General features: G+C 39.2%; 1 protein-coding gene across 1 annotated transcript in view; it reads right to left on the bottom strand.

Moving 5' to 3' along the window:
* LOC134420649 (uncharacterized) overlaps positions 1-21334 on the bottom strand; it is a 178323-nt gene that overhangs the window by 22521 nt on the left and 134468 nt on the right. Inside the window, exon 19 of the mRNA XM_063160871.1 lies at positions 20671-20830. Within this exon, the coding sequence (XP_063016941.1) occupies positions 20671-20830 (160 nt within the window). The remainder of the gene's footprint in view (positions 1-20670; positions 20831-21334) is intronic.

Raw genomic sequence — 21334 nt, 5'->3', positions numbered from 1 at the left:
CTTCTGGTCTGGTGACCATGTTTTCTGGTAGGAGGACAATGCCACTGGTCGCACTTGCAGAGAGGGACTGCATACTGTCCTCTCTCCTGGGGGTCACTGAGGCACTCACAGCAGCGAGGTTGGAGGCCAGATGAAATCCCCTGGGAGCAGTGCCAAGCAGTGCTTGCACTGGGACAAGGGAAGGGAGCCCTGGGAAAGGCACAGTCTGGGAGGGCACCACTTGAGCCCTCAGTTCTCAAGAGGGGGAGGTAATATCTCTTTCCTGTGTGAAGGCGCCTTTTAGTCCACTCATATATTACCACAAGAGGTATATCACAAATTACAAATGGTAAAGTGGGGAAAAGAAACCCAAATAAATTTAGTCTCAACTGATATATTAAAAGGCAGCTAAGTCTGGGTAAAAGACTAAAACAGCAAAGAGACCAAACTGCAGGATCCTGGGTTGGCAAACCAAACAGATATGGAAGTCTAAATTTTAGCAGTTTTACACAAGTATAAATTTTTTTCTCTGCTTGGATAGCAACTCCTTCCACAAATCATGTAAGGAATGCAAGCAGTTCACCATCGTCATTACATCAATCAGTGGACACTGAGGAGGAAGATGACTGCTTACTCCCTAATGATTTTACTTCATTCTGATTGCTTAATATAGCACAGGTTTCTTATCCACTCACAGAACTAATGAAAGATGTTCTTATTTTATACTAGATTTTTGTTACATAATGAAGATATAAAAAAGGTGAACGTTGAAAATTACTTTGCTCTGAGTAAAGCTGACTGAGCTTATGCTACATGGAATACAAAAAATAGCACCTACAAGTGGCATATTTACTTTCAAAAGGGCAAATTTTGAGAAAATTATTGGTAAAATTAACAATAGATTTTTTAAAATATAGATTTGATGTCTTTTCACCATTTATTCTAAGTAAATATGTCTCTTAGAGTGAGATTTGTATCGCATTGTATAAATCTTTAATTTCAGTGGAAAACATATACTGTATCATAATTTAGATAATACACTGAAGTAATTTTATATTTCATTAAAAAACATGTTTTTCGCTTTGCATGTGTGTTTGATTCACTGCATCTCTGGTGCTTTTATGCTGTTGTAGCTACTTTGATCAAGTAATATTAGAGTAAGGGACAGCAGCACAGGAATATATCACACCAATATATTTTATGTTAACTGTAACCACAACATTTCTGCATTGTCAAAGAATCCACAGAATGATAAGCATAGAAAAAAATCAATCAAATTAGTGTATTATTTGAGAAGAAAAGGGGCAAGTGTGCCCAAGAATAGTGTAATGCCTTCTGAAGTTGGCAGAGTTATCACAAACTTGGCTGATATTTTTCAAGGATCGAAAGCACCAAGAGCTGGTTCCTGGGCACTGAAATTACTTTAGATTGATTTAACTGTCCACCTCACTTTTATGGTACATGTAGAAATGTGAGTTTCCAATCGGAACACCATTTCTCATCTCTTTGCTGGTTCCTTTTCTCATTACATGGGATGGGGATCTCTTGTGGGAAGGGGTGAACCCCATTCAAAGTAAATCAGAAAATACTCAACATATCTCTTACTCAATACTCAATATCTCTTACTCCAAGCATATTCTGATGGTTTGGATTTAGAGAAATACTTCCAAAAGGCTGTTGACTTCCAAAGTCTTAGCACATAGAAAATGGGGATGCTCTATCTTTTTCTCAAGCTAAAACATATTTTGAGAAAAAATAATGAGAAAAATATTTTGAGATCTTTTCTGGGAGCTAATCTGGAAAAGGTATATTATGAAAAAGTATTTTCTTTCATATTAACGTCACATTTCCTGTCATTGCAAGATGATGACCAGTCCTGCTTGACTCTTCTCTTATTTAAGTTGTTTCTAGTCAACTGTAACTTGGATTTCTAGTTAAGATTGCAAATTCAAGATCAGGCTATGTTAGTATGCAATCACCCATCAAAAGCACTCTTCTGTTTGTCCAGACTGTCTGCTTTCTTGAAGCAGGATCAGCTCCAGGCATAACTAAAGCAGGCAGATGCCTGGGACATGAGGCTGTCTTCTCCATCTCTTTTGCCAGCAGCAGTGCCCCAGCAGCCGGACTGATGCCTGCTGCTGCAGCCAGGGAAGATCCTCAAACCGGGCTACTCCTCTAGAGACAGCAAGACCAAAGGCAACTTGGGAGTCTCCATCATAACTGTGATGCAGCAGCCCAAACCACCCTGTCCCTGTGGTAGCAGCATCCCATTTTACCTGTGCTGCAAAGAAGCCTTGAATTTGAGATGTTGTGTACAAGGACTGGTGACAATAGGATTTGTACTTCCGGATTTAGCTAAGAGCAGCCAAGTGCTGTAGTGTCCTGCCTGGCAAAAGCCAATTCAACAGAATGACAATTTGACTCCCAGAATTAGATTGTGTGTGGCCCCTTGGAACTCCAGCTATCTTAATCACTAAAGTGTGATCTTTAATAACTAATTTCAGAATCCCATTTCTATTTCCTGGGATAACACTAGTATTTGTGAAACAAATGGCCTCTCCAACTTCCAATATAAATGGATTTATATCTACAATAATTCATTGAAATAGAATGGCTGGAAGAACTACTTTAATCTTTTCTGCCTTGAGATGTTGCAGCTCCATTTTCTAGGCTCGTGTTTTCCTCACAGTTTGTTCATACCTCACAGATATATTAGCACGTAACATATAAGCCTTTTATGCACCTGTAACTCTTAGAGACAATTCTATTTATTTTCTTTCAAAGCTTTCATCTGCACATCAGTATCTTCTGCGTTTTTCTACTCAGAAAAAGGACAGAAGAAAAATCATGCAATTACAGAATCATGGAACTGTTTGGGTTGGAAGGACCTTAAAGGGACCTTAAAGACTATCTAGTTTCAGCCCCCCTGCTGTGGGCAGGGACACCTTCCAATAGACCGGGTTTGTTAAAGCCCCATCCAACCCAGCTCTGAAGAGTTCGAGTGATGAGGCATCCACAACTTCTCTGGACCACCCATGCCAGTGACTCACCATCCTCACAGTAAAGAATTTCTACCTAAAATGCTCTCAAAAGGACAGATAGCATCCAAGGTAGAAGCATCCCAATTAGGTTCTGGTGCACCATGCAACCTCATGTTCTCACATGCTTCTTGTTGGTTTGGGAATTTCAAGAGCAACTACTTAGAGAGTCAGCTACTATGTGGCAAGAAAAAAAGAAATCAAAATAAGCATTGGGCATTGTTACAGTCCAGTTGGTCTCAGGCAGGAGGGAAGATGTGCAATGGGTTGAAACCTCAAACATTGTACAAGAAACTACTTCCAAACTAAGAGCTGTGTTATACAGCAGGAGGGTTTTAGGTGAACTGGAAAACTACAACTGTACAGCAGAGGAAAGATGCCTAAACACAAATGTTTTGAAACCATTATTATCTCTAATGGTTTATTATTGTCAAAAATTGATGGAAAAAAAAAAGAACATGCTTCTTTCATACTAACTCTATGCTGTTTTAATTCCACTTCTATACTGGTTACATGTGGGAAGAAAAAGGTACATACCATAAATTTACTACATATTTTGTAGAGAGTTTAGGCAGCATTAGATGCTCAGCTACCAAACAAATTACTTGATCTTTGTATCTTGTTCAGATAAAGGATTTAGGCATGGCAAAGAATAAGGCAAAAGCAATTGAAGCGGTATGAACAAACTATGTTGATTTAGAAACCAAGCCAAATAAAAACCATTACAATAGAGTTTCAAAAAGTTATGTTTGCAATTTAAAATACCCATAGGGCAGATCCGACTTACATGACCAACACTTAATGTATAGTACGTGATAAGATGACACATGCAGTTTTGAAACTTGGCAGTAATTCAGAAAAAGAATACTTTGCTGACCATTAACAATTTCTGAGCAATGTATACATTTTTTATATATGTCTGTAGTTGAGTTCCTGAGTGATTATAGTTATAACAGTGTCTTCTCATGTAATCTTAGGACACCAAAAGCTGCATGGCAAAATGAAAGTAAGGATTAATAAATTACCTCCCTCCATGCTCGTGCTACCAGTTCACTAAATTCACATCCAGCGTTTGCTTTCTGCTATTAAATGCAAATGAAGAGAAGCTGCCACAGATCTATGGGGGTACAAATGATACAAGAATGCGGATTGCACTTTAGTAAAGGGCTTTTAGGTGGGGTTGTATGTGTGTGTGTGAGAGAGAGAGAGCAGGGGGGAGAAGCAGTGGGAGCATTATACTGAAATATTTTAGCATGCCTTAATGCACCTAAATAGTCTCACACAGGGAACTCAAACTAAAATAGTAGGCAACAATGAGTAACCATAGTTTAACACTGGCAAAGTTTAAACAATATACCAAGATTCAGGGTTGTTGGGTTTTATGTTTTTGTTTGTGGAGGGTTTTTTTGGGAAATGTGTATTTTTCAATGGAGCTGGTACTGACTTGCAGCTGTTTGATATTAGAGTCAAGACCTACCAGCCTTCAAACCTCACATTAGAAACAGACCTTTGGCCAAGTTGTGTCTTCGTTTAGACCTTGGCAACCCTGCTTACATCAGTGGGGGTAATTTGACCTCTCATTTGAATAACGCAGTGCGGTGATATGGTTCTGGTTTGTATTTTCTGTGATTGTTTCAGTCTAAATGCAACAACTCCCAGGATTGTGTGCGAGATGGAAATGCCTGCCAGAGGTAACAGAGGCACAGATACAGGAATTATTTGTCTGATCTGACAAATCATGTGGCAGGCACAGGTCACAGCACCTGGCCAGTCTGGGAATAAGCAGACCTGCTAGGGCCACTCCTTGCACTGAAGGGATCAGAAAAGGTGCTGTGGGTGATGGCAAAGCAGCAGGAACTCAAAACAGAGGGATCAGCTTCCTGGCACAAGTAAATTATGTGCATGTACATGATCTTTTGAATGAAGAAATGCCCCTTCTCTCTTTTCCTCAGACACAGCCAAGTTCTAGAATAAGCAAAATTCAGCCCAGACTAGAAAAAAAAAACTTTCAGTTGAAAGAAGTGCATTAGAACAGGATTAATGTCATAGTAAATATGCTTCAGCAATCCAGTGTAGACATTGTATCGATATTTCTCTGAATTTAGGGAAGTTATGAAAATGGTTGTTTGTGCTCTGAAAAGCTTTTATTCCCTTATGAAAGAAAAAGAAAATGGAGTATTAGAATCCTTCAGCAAATAAGAAAAAGTCTTTGACCTTTGGTAACTTTCAACATCACATGCTTAATACAGATATGAGAAACAAAACATTATGGGGTTGCAAACATGAAAAAATACTGTGAGCTCTCTGTTTTTGTTTTTTTTTTTTGGTTTGTTTATTCCGTAAAACATCTCCTTGATCAATTGCAGTGATAATGATTCTCCAGAAATGTCTGGGCTGAGAATCTGCATCCTAAGCTTTTAAGTTAGAATCTCTGCCTGGCTGCACATCAGTCAGAAAAAAAAACAACAAACTCTAGTCATGATGATGCCACACGACCACAAAAACAGAATGAACGTATTGGAACAGCAGCATCTTTGCCTTATTCAAGAATTTTCATTAGGTTTTGTTTAAACTGTTCAACCTTTCTTGTGCAGGCAGAAATGAGGTTTGTTCCATGAAACTAAAGAAAAACAAAGCAAAACAGTCTTTAAAGCCAAAACACTTAGCTAAATCCATCTCTAAATCCCATTACACATTCAACAAATGGCAATAAGTAACCCTTACTGACCCTAGATGAGGCAATATATGGCACCCCAAGCAGAGTTCCTCCATGGTTAGCCTAAAGGGCACTGTCAAGTTCGAAAATCATAAATCCCTGTCTCTTTGTACACTGCTCAGGCCTTTTCACACAGCTCTGACCTGCATTTATGACCAAGCCAGAGCTTTGTCGCAATGTCAGAACGTATATGAGATTCCAGACCCTTACAACAGACACCACTACTTGCACCATCACCAGTGCAAATGCAAAGGTGTTTTTATTTCCTGGAAAATTTGACTCACTTATTTTCATGGTGTTTTGCATTCAGCTTGACAATAAATAAAAATTCAGCAGGCATTTATAGTAAATAATAATGATAGAAATATTGCTTCACTCTTGATTGCTTACCCTCTGCTGTACCCCAGCATTTGGAGTGCAAACAGTGCAGAAGAATTTTGTGTTTACTAAAAGATTCCAGTATTTTGTTTTGGTTTTGAGGCTTTTTGTTTGTTATTTGCCATTCTTGGTGTTTTTCTCCCTCTTTGTTCCCCCAAAAGCCCATTCCATTTGCTTTTATTTTTCATCACAGGGTACTCATTTAGAAGCTATCCAAAGGGTTGATTTCAAGTACTTAGTATCACATACAAATAAATTAACACCAATGAGACATTGAAATCAATGTAGAAACTGCTTTTGTAATGTCTAAAAGCTGTTTATAGCTTCTCAAGATGGATGTATATGAGTGACATCAATCCTGGCCGACATGCATGCTTTTCAGAGTGTAAGCAAGAGGAAATTGAGGGTAAAGACTCAAAAACAGTCATAACCCGTTGTCGTATCATTCTCACTCATGCACATATGTTTATACTTCTACTTGCAAAAACTTATCAAGAAAATATTTTGTATACTTTACTATTGCTGAACCTCCTTTTCTTTTAGTCACTCTGCAACATCTAACTGCATGCCTTGAGTTTCTTTGCAAGCACCTCCACAGTCCAGGCCTCTCCAGCCATGAAGCATTCCATGTACAAGGAGCCATGGTACCTTGGTCCCTGACCCAGCACAGGTAAGGATCTCCATCCTTAGATGAAGAGTAATGAAAAGTGATGAAAAGGGGGTATTTCAACGTGGTAGGAATGTCTGCAGTAGGTTTCTGCTCTCCCCATTCAGGCTAAAGCACCTTCTTAATCACTGGCTGGACATCTGGTCAGTTCAAAGACATCACAAAAACTTGCAGTGCTTTTCAGATGAGCAGTATGCCTGTGCCACAGCAGGTGGTCAACATCCTTCAGATATTTGATTGTAGATCTCTTTTCTTTGAAGAATGCATCTCAAATCCTAAAACTGTCCTCCTCTGCACACCCATGCTGAGCTGGCACCACCACAGTGGTCAGGACTCACTTGTTCAGGTACAGAGCCAAAAAGGTTATCCTGGCCCCTACTTTTCACAGAGGTGGGGGACCAAGGGATGGCAGAAATAGTCAGGCAACCACAAGGAAGCCACGGTACCAAGAAAGAACATTCTGGGTTAGCCAACCATGTCCTGGAGAGCATCAGGCACGGCATGGCCAGTCAAGGGAGAGGATTGTCCAGCTCTGCTCTGCCCTGAGGAGGCCTCACCTCAAGTGCTATGTGCACTTTCAGGCACTGCAATATTAGAAAGATATTAAGCTCTTAAAGAGTATCCAAAGGAGGGTGAGGAAGATGATGAAGACCCTTGAGGGGAAGCCATATGAGGGGGAGCTGAGGTCACTTGGTCTGTTCAGCCTGAAGAAGACTGAGGAGAGATGTCATTTTGGCCTACAATTTCCTTATGAGGGGAAGAGGAGGGGCAGACACTGATCTCTTCCCTCTGGTGATCAGTTATAGGACCTGAAGGAACGGCCTGAAGTTGTGTCAGGAGAGATTTAGGCTGGATATTAGAAAAAGGTCCTTCACCCAAAGGATGGTTAGGCTCCCCAGGAAAGTGGTCATAGCACCATGCCTGACAGAATTTAAGAAGATTTCAGACAGTGCTCTTGGGCACATGGTGTGACTCCTGGGGCTGTTCTGTGCAGGGTCAGAAGCTGGACTTGATGAACCTTGTGGGTCACTTCCAAATCAGTGTATTCTTTGATTCTATGATTCTGTGAAGTTCGGAGAGGAAGACAATAATGGATAGGGCTATGACAGAAAGAGCAGAGCTTTCGAGAAGGCACTTTAAAAGTCTGACATCCCAAACCTTTTAACATTCCAAAGTTCTTTTTCTCTGTCACTGGAGCAAGCAATTTGGTGTTGTGGACACCACAGACTCAGCTATTCTGAAATGTGGGATGCTGACAGTACCAAGCAATAGAAGATCACCCCATTGGAGAGGGCGTTGTGGCTGAACCGGGCTGTGTGCAAATACATCGCTCCAATCCTGGCACTGCTGTTGGAAGGAAGGAGTGACCCACAGAGGTCTGCTGTGTGCTGATGGAGGTTCTGACTCCCCCATCCTGTGCAAAGGCCTGATGAAACATGCAGGGCTTATGTCAGTGTCACACCTACCTACTGAGCCAAAGGCACCCACAGCTGTCTGTAGCCCTGAAACCCTGCACACATCCAACAGGTGGTGTCCAGACTTAAGCATGAGGTGGGATAACTTTTGCCAACAAAATATTTCCCATCGGTCCCAAATACTAACAACTACCTGAACCCCACAAACACCACTTGAAAAGACACATTTGTGAACAGCAAATTAACTAACATCCTCCAAGTCGTTATTCAAGCTGCAGTGCACACTGCTTCAAACAATGCTATTTATAAAGCGATAATGAAAGGAAGTAGTCTATAAACCTTTCCCTAGCAGCAGGAGGGCTTAGGCTCCCAGGTTCACAAGCCTTCAGTATATTTGAAGCCCATCAGACTTCAGCAAAGAGGAAATAATCAAGATAAAGAGAAGAGTAATCCTAAAAACTTAACAAGGCACTATCATGTATGTTTTTTTTCTCTGCATACATTGACTTTGAAAGAGACAGAAACCAGCTTTCTACCTTTACTACATTATTTCCCACTTGTTAAACGGCAATGCATAGCCCAAGTGCATTTCATAAGGCTAAAATAAGCATCCTTCTTTGTGAACTAGTGAGGTAAGGATCCAGTTGGCAGGCTTGCTCTCTCAGGCAAGACTCATTAATACAAAAGGAGGTTTATCTGAGAAAAGTCTAAATTACGAGTTCTAAATGGGTTATCTCAGCTGCAAAAGAAAACAAGGCTGGGGAGGTTTTTATGCCGTGACTGAGCTTAAGCTTCAAGCCTGCAGGCTAGCACTAGTCAGAGTGTTTCTGATGGGATAATTTTCTATGCAAAAAGACTGATTCATTGAAGAATTACTCATGTCATGGCCAACGTGCCAATTTCAATGGCCGTTCATCTGACAGGCGCAATAACCCCTTCTGAAATGTTTTAAATGACCAGGTGCAATTTTCCTATTTTTAAATAACCTTTCGTGGTTACTCTAGCCAGACAAATGCCCTGCAAAACCAGATGAGCTGCTACCGCTGCTGTAGCCTAGGCAAGGTTCAGGAGGAGCACAGCTCCCTAAGGCACTGCCTAGCTTTGCCCTTTCCTTTTTCCTCTCTCCTTTTGAGAGAACAGGAATTCAGTCCTAGTGCCTGATGGTAGCACTGAAATGTTATAGCAATATTCTGATTCTAGTGTCACTGGGTAAGTTATGCACTTTAGGTCTATAATCAGGGAGCCTGATGTGCAAATAAGTCCCTGCACCCAGCCAGTGGAGGAGATAAAAATTTCAGAACTGTCAAGGTGATCATTATGTTAGGAACAGTGAGAGGTATTCAAAGCCAACAGGAGAGAAGGAAGGCCCTAGGATTCATGTGGAAAGTAGATTGGCTGAACAGTGCCCATTACTATCAAGGTGGCATGAGGCTCAAAGTTTGGCAGCTTCTAACTTTGGCATGCTCTCATGAAGATGGAGCCCCCCTTTTCCTTTGATCATTTCTAGACATTCCTCTCTAGAACCGTAGTGTTTGATTCCAAAAATATGGATTTTCAGGAGGCCATTCTGTTTTTGACAAAACTAAGTTTCAAAACAATAAATCCATATAACGTGCTGTATACTTACATGTCACCTGAAAGGCATGATTATTCCTCTCTGGCCACCAAACCTGTCAGATTTTCCATTAATATTAATACACAAACCCTTACAAATGCAACTCCCATTTAACTGTTTAGGCTAATATTTTGAAAGATGAAAAGAACAGCTTTCAAAATACAGGAAAAAATCCAGAGCACGCGACCACATTTCACAGGTCAGTGGCTGGGATAGCAGGAGCTGCTGAAGGAGAGCTGAAGGAACAAACTTGCTCAGGGGCATTTTAGCACTCTTGTGATACGATACCCGTTATTCATCAGCATGCAACAATCCCCTCTCCAGATGAAAAACACTACAGATCATGTTCCTAATAAAACAGTCAATTTGCCTCCTTCTCTTTTTTGTTGTTGGAAGGAATTCCTTACAACCTCACCTCCCTGGGGCATGTCTTCCTCTCCCCCTTTGTCTATCAGGAGAAAACAAGGCTCTGTTCAACAACAAAGTCTCACTGGCTGGCCTCAGAGATGCTCACACCAGGTTTCAGACAGACCCAGGAAATTACTGTTGGTTTAGATGCCCTGATTATTGCTAAGATAGGAAAAATTACGTAGATGGGAAGCATGGTGAGAGCACATTTCTGCCCTGACAAACACATGAGGGTGAAAATCATGACTTCTTCAGAAAACTTCAGCATATAAGCTTTGGACAGTGCTTTCAGGCTTCAGCAGAGGAAGTCTAATCCATCTCCTATTTCTAAGCTTCCAAGGGTAGCTGCTTCAAATCCACACCTGGGGTTTGTAGCCCACTGAGACCAGAAGTTTTAGCATACCTATAGCAGGAAGGACAGGTATCCTCACTGAGTCCTATGACCTACATTCATTCTGCCTGCACTTGGTTTTAGCTGTGACAAAGCTCACCTGTAGGCTCAGACACAGTTTACTTTGCCTTGTGAGGTCAGGTTAAGACAGAAAACAGAATGGACCTGCCCCAATCAGTGGGCAAAGAGATTTTGCTCTGCCCTGTGCAAGTGTCTTCAGCAGTCTCTGCTGTCAGTGTGTGGAATTTTACATTTAAATATCATTAGTTCCCGCAATATTTAAAGGTCATTACTAGAAAGCAAGCTAGTGAGGCTTCAGTTTTGTAACATTGTTTAACTGTTCTCTAGTGCATCTAAAGTAATTCAGTCTTCGTCAGCAGCCTTATGTGTGACAATTACAAAATGGTAGCAAATTTAATTTCCTTTAAAAGAAGAAAAAAAAGAGCCTGATCTGCAAAACCATTCTTGCAGTTATATACACAATTGACACATGAACTTCATGCTTTTGCATATGCAAGCTCACAACCACCTGGTAATTTAGATTCTACCTTCGTTAAGAATTTCGCTTACCCCTAACATGACTAAATCAATGGGCATCAACAGTACCCTGACTAAGCTCAGTGCATGTCTGATGCCAGAGCTGTAACAAGATTAATTACACCTTAAATAGAGAATTTAGTAATTAGAGAAGACTGAAATGTTTTAAAACATACATATCCTTGGTAAAAGGAAATTGCTTAACACCAGGGAGTATAAATCAGAAATTTTTAAGCAAGTACTAGTTTTTAAACAGCTACACACACCCATAATGGACAACAACACAATAACTTTTCCATAATGTGAGTTTCTTCTTAAGCCCCATATGTTAGCGATTACATTGTGTCCTTAAATCATCAGGGTTGATATTTCATATAACATTTTTACTCACTATTGTAATGTTGAATGTTCTCATTACTCAGATCTATTGCTATTTTTTTTTCAGAATCCTGCTAAGTTACTGTTCCTGGGATGTTGTATATGCCAATGAGTTATGTGTATTAAATACTCCAAGAAAAAAAAATGAGTGCAGGGAGTAACCTTGTTTACAGCACTAATGTAACCTTGTTTACAGCACTACCTGACAACCGCAGGAGAGACCTATTGGCTAATTCTGTTTTGTGCAAAAAATGAAGAGTCAGCTGATTTTTGCTACAAAGAGTAGGAATCACCGTTGTTAAATAAGTGACTGTCCTGGGGGTTTTCAGAACTGCTCACACTATACTTCAACCTACCAAGGGGAGGAGGGAGCCATTGTATGAATTACTCCTGCAATATTTCATGAGCTAGTAAATTTTCTATGGAAATTATCCAGCTTGATGAAAATGTCTGTATTTCAAACCTCACAAGAGTCTGATTTAGAAGAGAAATAGTGCTCGTTTACTGCAGCTTCATTGAAGACAAAGATGGAGAGAACCTGAAGTGTTGAAATGTTAACGTTCCAAGAAAACTAATTATCATATTTTCACTTGCAAACTTCAAGCCTGATGCTAATTAATCTCTGTGGAAAGGCTGTGTATGAATCAAATTATAATGTAAGTCAGATTATACAGGATGAGATGTATAACATACCCTGCCACTGAGGAGAAACAAAATGGATTGCTTGCACAGAAATGACAAAAAACCCAAAGAGCTTGCTCTTCATTAGTGCACCGATCTGTACCAGCCGGCTGATGACAGATTCACCCCAACGGAGTGTTGCAAACCACCTTGGATTTTCTAAAGTTTGCCTGTGGTCACAAATTATCTAGATGCAAGGAGAAAAAACTATTTGACTGAGCAAACCTTGATGTGGCACTTGCAGAGTTCTGTTGTGAAAACATCTTGAGGGCAATCAAGTGCCATTAGCACATGTCAATGAGGCTTCCCATGAATTACTACAAAAATTACAGTTAAGTGTACTCCTCCTCCATCACTGTCCAACATCTCTGACAAAAGAGTTTGGATGTCTGTTGAAGTATTAGAGAAATTAACACCTTTCTGCCAGTGTATAATCAGAAGGATGTCAGCAGACTATTAGTTTGGTTCATCTTCACTAATGCCTTTATATAATTAATTTATTGATTTTAGGATTAAATTGATTTGTTACCATTTACTCTGGAAATACTATATTGTACATATAATGGGGGCAGTAAAGGAGACTTGAATAAATCAGTTCTCATTTAAAAGGGAAACAAAATACAAACTGAAAGGGGAAATAAAATACATGTTTTCTAAACACAAGATAAGGTTTACTACCTCTCTAAGTAAATTCCATGGAGTCTGACTAAATAATTTTGTTTTCAATTTATATACTTACCATGAATATGCCAGTCAAAAAAAAGAAACGCTCTAAGCAGCTCATAGTACTTGCACTCACATAGTTTGCATAGCTTGCTTTTATCTGTTTTAATCTATTAACTTATTGTTATGCAACTTTCAGATTCAGAGAAGCTTTCATAGATGTGGGGGTTTTAATCCCTATTTTCTCTTCATTTTAGTTATTTTTTCTCTTTAAGATGGGATACAACATGGAATCAAACAAGTGCTGTGCAGTGTTACTCTAACAGCTCAATTTCTAATGCTGTTTCCATTAGTTTACTTGTTGATTATATCTGTTCTACCATTGTTATAATTTATTACAAGGCCTCTTTTTGTGTGCACATCTGTTTAAGCAGTTCCACTCGTTAGACCTATCCACACAGGCAAAGGAAGGTTTTCCTTTACCTAGACTGCATTACCTTGTTTTCCAAAGCTTGCACTTGTACCCTTTCTGATGAATTACTAATCAACAGTTGTGAGGTTTAATGGCATGCCGGGGTACGGTCAGCATATTTGGCTGTTCCAGATGTTTCCGAGAATCTGCATCTCCCCCCCTTTCTTCTTTTCACCCACCACTCCCTATGGACTAAATACTCTAAAGGAATAGAGAGCAAAGTGTTTCAGAACCATATGGCCATTTCAATCCTACACAGTTCAAGGCCTTGTCTTTTCATACAGAAATCATTTTGGTTTAAACCTAAGAGGCAAGAGAGTGCTACGCTCTTTTCTGACCTTACATTTTGCTCTGTTTTCTGTAACATCCCATTACTGGGCTGAGCCTTCCCTCTGCTCATCTCTGACTTTCAATCTCCATTTAATCTTTAAAAAAAATACAGACACTGCCTTCAATAAGTTATCCCAAATGAGAATCTGACCTTACACACACAGATCACAAAGAATTTCAGTGAGACATGGCCCTATTTCCTCCCCTCCCCTTTGCTCACACAGATAGATGGAAATTCTGGCCCTAATAAAGTCAGTGCAAGTTTTGCTGTTGACTGCAAGGGGTCGAGGTTCTCCTCCTGCAATTTCTATAGCAGACAGGTGATTACATGTCACCTTAACGTGCTGAGCTGCATTGTTCTGCACTAGCAGGGTAGTTTGCTTGTACTGGCTGTAACAACTGTGCATTACCCCAGATCAACACAGTGATTTATTCATACTGGCATGTAAGGAAATAAATTCTACAATACTGCAAATTTTTCTGGATAGGCTCACAATCAGCTTTGCTACTGCTTTCTACTCTCCTATGCTACGCTTACAGCATAGAAGTTTTTATTCTCCGTACAATTTAAATTGTGGGAGACATTGTAGTGAGAGCTCCAGTTAGCAGCTCCAAAATTTTTTGCAGTATGGGTTAAGGTAGTATGAAGAAATCTAATTGTAAACTTGCAAAACGCTAATGTTCTAAAAGATCACTGAAAGTAGTTTGGGGAAAGGAAACCACAGATCAAAATTATTAGACCTTATGAGCAGCAGCTTGAGTGATGTCAGCCATTTCCTATTTCTTAAACACATAACACAGTGTACATGAGATATTTTTATATATAAGGTATAGCTCAAAGTGAAAAAAAGTTTGGAAACAGAAGAGTGAATAAGTAAAAAAGAAATTTACATTTTCTGTACTTCTGCTTTCTCAAGGTCTTCCTGTCTGCATTTGCAGATCAATGGTACCTAAATCAGCAATTTGAGAAGAGTTCTACAGAACAATGATTATAGTTATCTTGTATAGCTGTACTTTCCAACCAACTTCTCGTACCTTGCATTTCTCAGTTTCTTTCTCTTTTCTTTGGCACGATTCTGTCTTCTGCACAAATTCCTGAACCACTTCTGATTCTTTTCTCCTATTACTGCCTTGTGCTTTCTGACTTTTCCTTCAGGCCTCCACAGTCTGTACTAGGGGATTATCCCTTCCAGCACATTTCCTCAACCATTTTTTTATTTTAAGTCAAAATATCCCTGCAACTTTTTACCTGTCTTTTGGAAATTTGTCTTCCTGAAAAGCAACAGCAAAATTTGTGTTTGTGTTCATGAGAAAAATTAACCCTACAACTCTGAAAAGATCAAATTTAAGATGAACAGATCTGTTAGTCACAAAACCAGGCTGGTGTTCTTGTTCAAAATTTAGCCTGGTCTCACCATTTTTTTCATCAAAAAAAATCAAGAAGTCACACTCAGAGTAGTGCTAAACCTTCAAACAGAAAATATACCAATTATGATGTCAGTGTATTTTTCAGTTTTTTTTGATCTACACTACAGTCAAGTTATACAAGGGGATCCGGAGAGCACAAATCTGGGATTTTGAATTAGAGCACAGTTGGGGATTCTATTTTTTCTCTTTCTAATATCCAACAGCAAGAAAGCATTGTACCTAGTTCCATATCTTACTACACACTATGTGCCACCCTTTCTCCCGCGTAGAGCTGGCTTTCAGATAACTTCAATTTTTGCCCTTCCCTTCTCTTTATCCATTATCTTATATGTGCAAGCAAGCTCCAAACTCCAGTGTTGGAGTAAGACCAGGACCAAAACAAGAGACAAATTGCAGCAGCCTCAGGTGTGATACCACCTGCCTTCATCAGCCTCCACCTGTGGTCCAGCAGCTTTGCTGCAGCACAGACTGGAAGCTCATGAAGCCTCCTCTAAGACAAAATCAAAATTAACCCCCTTGTGCTAAATGAGTTAAAAGACTTGCTCTCCAGCAGCCCTTGCAATGCTGCCACGTCCAACATCAGTTTCCTTTTCTGCCAGTGTTGATTCCACTAGCAAGGGCAGAATTTTGCCCTCAACTATTCACAAGTAATTAATGCATTATTGAACAGGAATAAATAGATAGCAATTAAATAACAAGTATTAATGACTTATTTATTAACATATTAATAGTTGGCCTGAGAGTAATAAATGCAAATTAGTGTAAAGTGGTACCAAAAATTGTGTCGATAATAGGCCCTGAAGTAATCTTGTGTGTTCAAGATAATTACAAATATATTTTCCTTTCAAAAATCTACTGCTGGGTAATTTTTTATGGTTTGCTATAATATCATTTTAAAATTAGAAAATTAGCCCTAGTCTCATTAAAATAATTTTGCAGTGCATCAGGCTTTATTTCAAGTGTAAGTTTCACATTATCTTCTTGCCTACAGACCTTGCATTTTTTTTTCCAGAAAATCTTCTCATGTGCCAATATTTTGGGCCTGTGCTTGGTGTGCAGTTTTGTTTCAGCTTACTACTTGCACAACTTTTCTCATCTTTAGTATTACTACATAAAAAGTCCCACTGCAAGCAGGGTACTTTGACGGCTAAGTCCAGCAACAATCTCTAAGGGCCATATTTATTCCTATTTATTACTGCTAATAGCAACTGACCTGATAAATAGTTCAGAGGCTTTAGACATGACCAAACTAATGCACACCTAACAACCAGATCACAATAGATCCCACTTAAAAGACCATCTCTGGTCAGCTGTTTTACTAGAAATACTTCCCCCCTCTTTTTTTTTTTTTTTGTTTTGTTTTGTTTTGGTTTGGTTTGGTTTGGTTTTGGTTTTTTTTTATTATTCTTATTTGTTTAGACAAAAGAAAACCCCACCTCATACCTTGACTCTAAACTATTACTTAACACTGGAAAAGCAATTACTCGGTGAGGACAGAAAGACACTGCCACTTTTATCAGTTCTAGAAAGAAAAGGAAATTCTTGGCTAAAATCCAGGGTCCTGCTCTCATCACTGATCTGCTAACAACAGCAGATTAAAATATTCCAGTCTGCCACTGCTCCTGATTTTACCAGTTCTAGAATCTGACACACATTTGCCACATGACTGCCTCTAATAAAAGATCAGCAAATATTCATGTTTGTAACAGGAATGGAGGAATGGGGGCCCAGGCTTCCTCCTGGCACTGGTGCACAGAACGCTGCTTCAGCACATGTTTGTTTCTAGAAATGTTTCTGCCTGCCTCTCTAGGTGGCATTTTTACTTCTTTGCATCTTTCCTCATTAAAGGCATTGTAAATGGCCTTTTCCAGAATAATCAAGGGCCTTTCTCTGAGGTACAGGGCTACGGTGGCTCTGCCTGCACAGTGCCTTCCCAACCACTACGTAAATGTGATTGTGGCCGTGTAATCTGTGTACCTGGAAATATAATTCTTTTTGTTGCTAATGAAGGTCCTACGGCACAAATTTATTAAAGGTATACTTTTCTGTGAGATAATAATTGGGTCGATAATATTAAACTCATAGGCTCATTATTTAATTGCAAGGGCAGATTATGAATACAGCTTCTAAAATGTATTTTAATGAAAAACACTACATCCTGACCTAATCATATCAACCTTATGCTATCTAATTAAGGATGCAAAAAATCATTAGAGTTGCAAAATATTAGTTCCAGCTCCATCAGGCTGTTAGCTGCCCCTTCATGAATATATATATTTTTTTACTCTATGATAAATAGTTAATGAGGTAAAAATGACAAAATTTGCATGTAGGCAAATTAGTTTAATAGACTGATGTCTTCCTGGTCTACAGAAAGTGACCTTTCTCCTATCAAAAGAAAGATTGAAAATGCTTTGAAATGATGGCAGGGATGTGGATATCATTCCACAAATGACAAATCACTCCTCTGAACAATATAAAAATTATAAAATGCAATAACCTTAAATTCTCATCATATTGTAAATGTGTCCTCTGCTGCTGCATTTATCAATTTAATAAAAGGAAATTAAGCATATTATAAAATATCCATTTATGGGGCAATTTTTAATCCAGCGAATAAAAATGAGAAGCACATGGTTAATAGCAAAAAAATATTGCAAAAATGTGGACCTATTTTTTCCAGAAGGTTTGACTGACTATTTACTTGAATGACCTCCATTTAAAATATATTTTTTATATGGAGTGATGTAAGATATGGCAGTCTCATGCTTCCCTTTATAAAAATTGTTCACAGTTAATTTCGTATTTTATTTAAAAATTAACACATTAATAATGCACGCAATAAGACCTAGTGATGTGTCTTCCATACTGATTACTTTGTACAATTAGACATACAAAAAGAAAGGGACAAGATAAATACCTTATGCAAATCTATGGCAGAAAAAAGGGTCTTTCCGTATCTGCAATGCCTAAGAGCACAAAAGGACCTGCAAATACAGCTCCCACTCTTGCTCCATGTGGAGAACATATTTGTGGAATGGAGCTAGTTTTTATTGCAAAACTAGATTTGTAAAGAGCTAACAACACTTCCTTTGATGGTTGCCTTTTTCATCAAAATAATACCAAAAAAAAAAAAGGGGGGGGGGGGATGAGATGGGAAAGATTTTTAATTTTGAAGACTCGTTCTTTTTTCACAGTATTTGTGTTTTTTACCGATAATTCAGGACTTTTGAACACTAGTCTCCAATCACAAATTTTCCCCATTGGGAGGGAGATCCCGTGACCACTGAAGAAAATGGTAGAGATCATCTCTAGATATGCCAGAGATGTAAATTCCTGTGCTCCTTCTACATTGCTTATATCTTCTCACTTCATATAGTCTGCACCAGTGTGTCCCCCAGAGAACAGGAATGTTTAACACTGTCACAGCCTGGCTTTTGGTTAGAGATGACATCAAGGAAAAGGCATGAAATTCATGCAGATGTAGACAGAATAGCAACCAGAAACTTAGGGCTTTAGCAGAGACAAAACCATGCATCACTTTCCTTTGTTGAATGAAATGTGTGCTGCTCCCGGTGAGACATTGGGATTCTTCCCTCTACTCTGACTGCACCATCTGAGGTGCTGGATCCAGGTGAGGCTGGGCCCATTTTAAAGGATCTCAGACTAAGATTTCACATTTCAATGTGGCCTTTCATGCATGCTAGGCTGCATACTGGGAGTAAAACTAGGCACTTAGACATTTCTATAGCTATGGGTCATGCCTTTCAGTGTCCTGTCCCTTGAATTAGTGGACAACCCATTCAGGTTTCCTCCATTCAGGTACAGACTACCTGTATACAGAGAAGTAATTTCTTTTTCCATTCGTTTCCATTTGTCTTTACCCCCACAATTCTTCCTTTACTCCTACCCTTTTTTTTTTTTTTTTTTTCTTTTCTTGTTCACCTTATCCAGCCCTTGCTGTTCTGCTGCAAGAAATTATATGCTGGAAATATCATTAGAAATTTATTAAGTACTTAGAAATGCAGTTTGCAGTTTCCTCATCTGCCCCTTTTTCCAAATGCCATTGGTGATCCTGGCATGCAAAATTAGGTCCACTACATGTATTCTTTGTTTCTTACTTAATTTGTAACAAAGATAATAGAAACCAATTGTCAGTGGTAATACTTTGACTTATTGCAGAAAGTTTTAAAGTGAAAAAAAAAGTTATTTTACCTACTGGGAAAGACAAAATAAGTTCTATATCTACAAAAAGTGGGAATGTCTGAGGCAGGTGGTTGTGGAAGCACGTTCACTCTTTCAAACCTTTTCCCTCCCCTCTGCTGAAATACTATGCGCTGCTCTGCACTTTCCCACAAAAATTAAGCTTACTGAGTATCTGCTTTTTCATTCAGTTTTTCCTTTCAGGGTCCAAACTGTCATCACAGGAAAAAAAAACTGGAAAATAATTACAGCTGTGGCAGATGTTTATAACAGTGACAACTGAGGCTATATATTTATATAAACTGCTGATCTTTCAGAGGTAGTTATAGAGATTTGAAAAACCTGCAGACCCTAATCTTAAGTCCCTTGTTCCAGAGGGTTAGAAAAGAAAAACAAAACAACTCATACAGGCTTAAGAGGACTAATTTCCTTCCTATCGGGGAATCTGTTCTTTTTTACATTGAAGCAGGAGAGTTACCAAACAAAGCATTGTACACAGAGGCATTCACAGATATATAGATCAAAGAGATGAGCACTTTACCAATTGTCCAAGAGCTAGTTCTTAAATTAGTCCTGTGGGAATTAATAACACTGAAGCAAGGCTAGAAAGCAAGGAAGGAAGGAAGACAATGTCCCTCAGAGACTACTGACCACGTTACTTCTTCTATTTCCAATTCTCTGAAAGCAATTATGACCAGAAGCCTCATCTGTGGATGACATCCCCCCCAAAGGACACTTTGCAAATAGAGAATGTATCTCCTATACATCACAGGTTAAGGTCTTTAAATGGGACTACAAGATATGGGCTTAATGGAGAAGAAAAAGGAATTATTTTGATAACCAAAGCAGAGTACCTTTCCCTGCAGATTTCCAGCTTAGCCCACTCTTCTGGGAAATCTTGGAGGAAAAGGGCCAGGGAGAAGAGTGTGGCTCTCATATCTGACAGACCAAATTCACACCCCCTTCTCAGGCTAGCCTCACCCATGCCCTCTGAAGGAATGAATTCTACTTTTTCATGGAAATACTCAGTTTGCTGAGCTGGCTGAGAAATTATCTGGGATGATACTGATATTTAAACCAGTAGGAAGTCTCTAAGAGCCAGTCAAGGACCATCAGATAGCACAGATAATTTTTGACATCGTGATGCCTCTAAGTCTTTGGTTGCTAAGCAGATTGTAACCCCTCAGGATGTTCAGGCAATGCACATGAAATGTCACAAAATTCTCGTGAACATGTTGCTTCTTAGTTTCTCTATTCAATGAAGCACCCTAAGAATAATTTTCCAATATGTAGATTCTTTTGAATAACACTAAGACATGCAGAGAATTAATTTGGACCACAGACTCTTTTTGGAGACTGTTCACCACTCACCATCCGTCTTTCACCATTGATTCCTCTCCACTGCTCAGCCCTCTTCATAATGTAGCTCAGTTCCTGGATGGAAATCTCCAAGTCCAGTGGAACAAAGAATGTGCCTTCCTCACCATGGATGCGTCGAAATACATCCAACAGCCAACCTTCGCTATGTAGCCTAAAGATAGAAATAACATATTTGGTTCATCTTTAAAAAGACTCTCAATGGAAAAAAAAAAAGTCATTCTTTTGTAGACTTATGTTTTGGTTTTCCCTTCATGACTATGGTCTCTGCCCATGGGTAAGAAGTTCTCCAACATACAGCCCTCCACAGCCCTCTGGAGAATTTACAGTACCTGAATCAAAGCACATAAATGGAAGCAGCAATTTAATTTAATTATTTAAACATATTGACTTCCCAACAAGATCCTGATCTGCCTTCTCTTCAGAAATGTCTAATGTCTGTCCTCAGCACTGGGCTGGGTAACTAGTTCCAGTAGCATCGTTAGACATGAATGGAAGTCCTGCTGTGCCAGGGTTCAATAATGGGCAAACCACATCATATAGAAGGGAACCCTTTTTTTCAACCCCAAGCCTAAAGCCTATACATTCTAAACTTCTGTTGATGTTAGAAAAGTTCATTTCATTTGTTGGCTTTGTTTTTCTGTGACATTTCTGTTCT

This window comes from Melospiza melodia, chromosome 1 (genome assembly GCF_035770615.1).
Source record: "Melospiza melodia melodia isolate bMelMel2 chromosome 1, bMelMel2.pri, whole genome shotgun sequence".
Taxonomy (NCBI): Eukaryota; Metazoa; Chordata; class Aves; order Passeriformes; family Passerellidae; genus Melospiza; species Melospiza melodia.
Note: the sequence above shows the minus strand (reverse complement) of the source record. Positions and strands in the feature narration are given on the sequence as shown.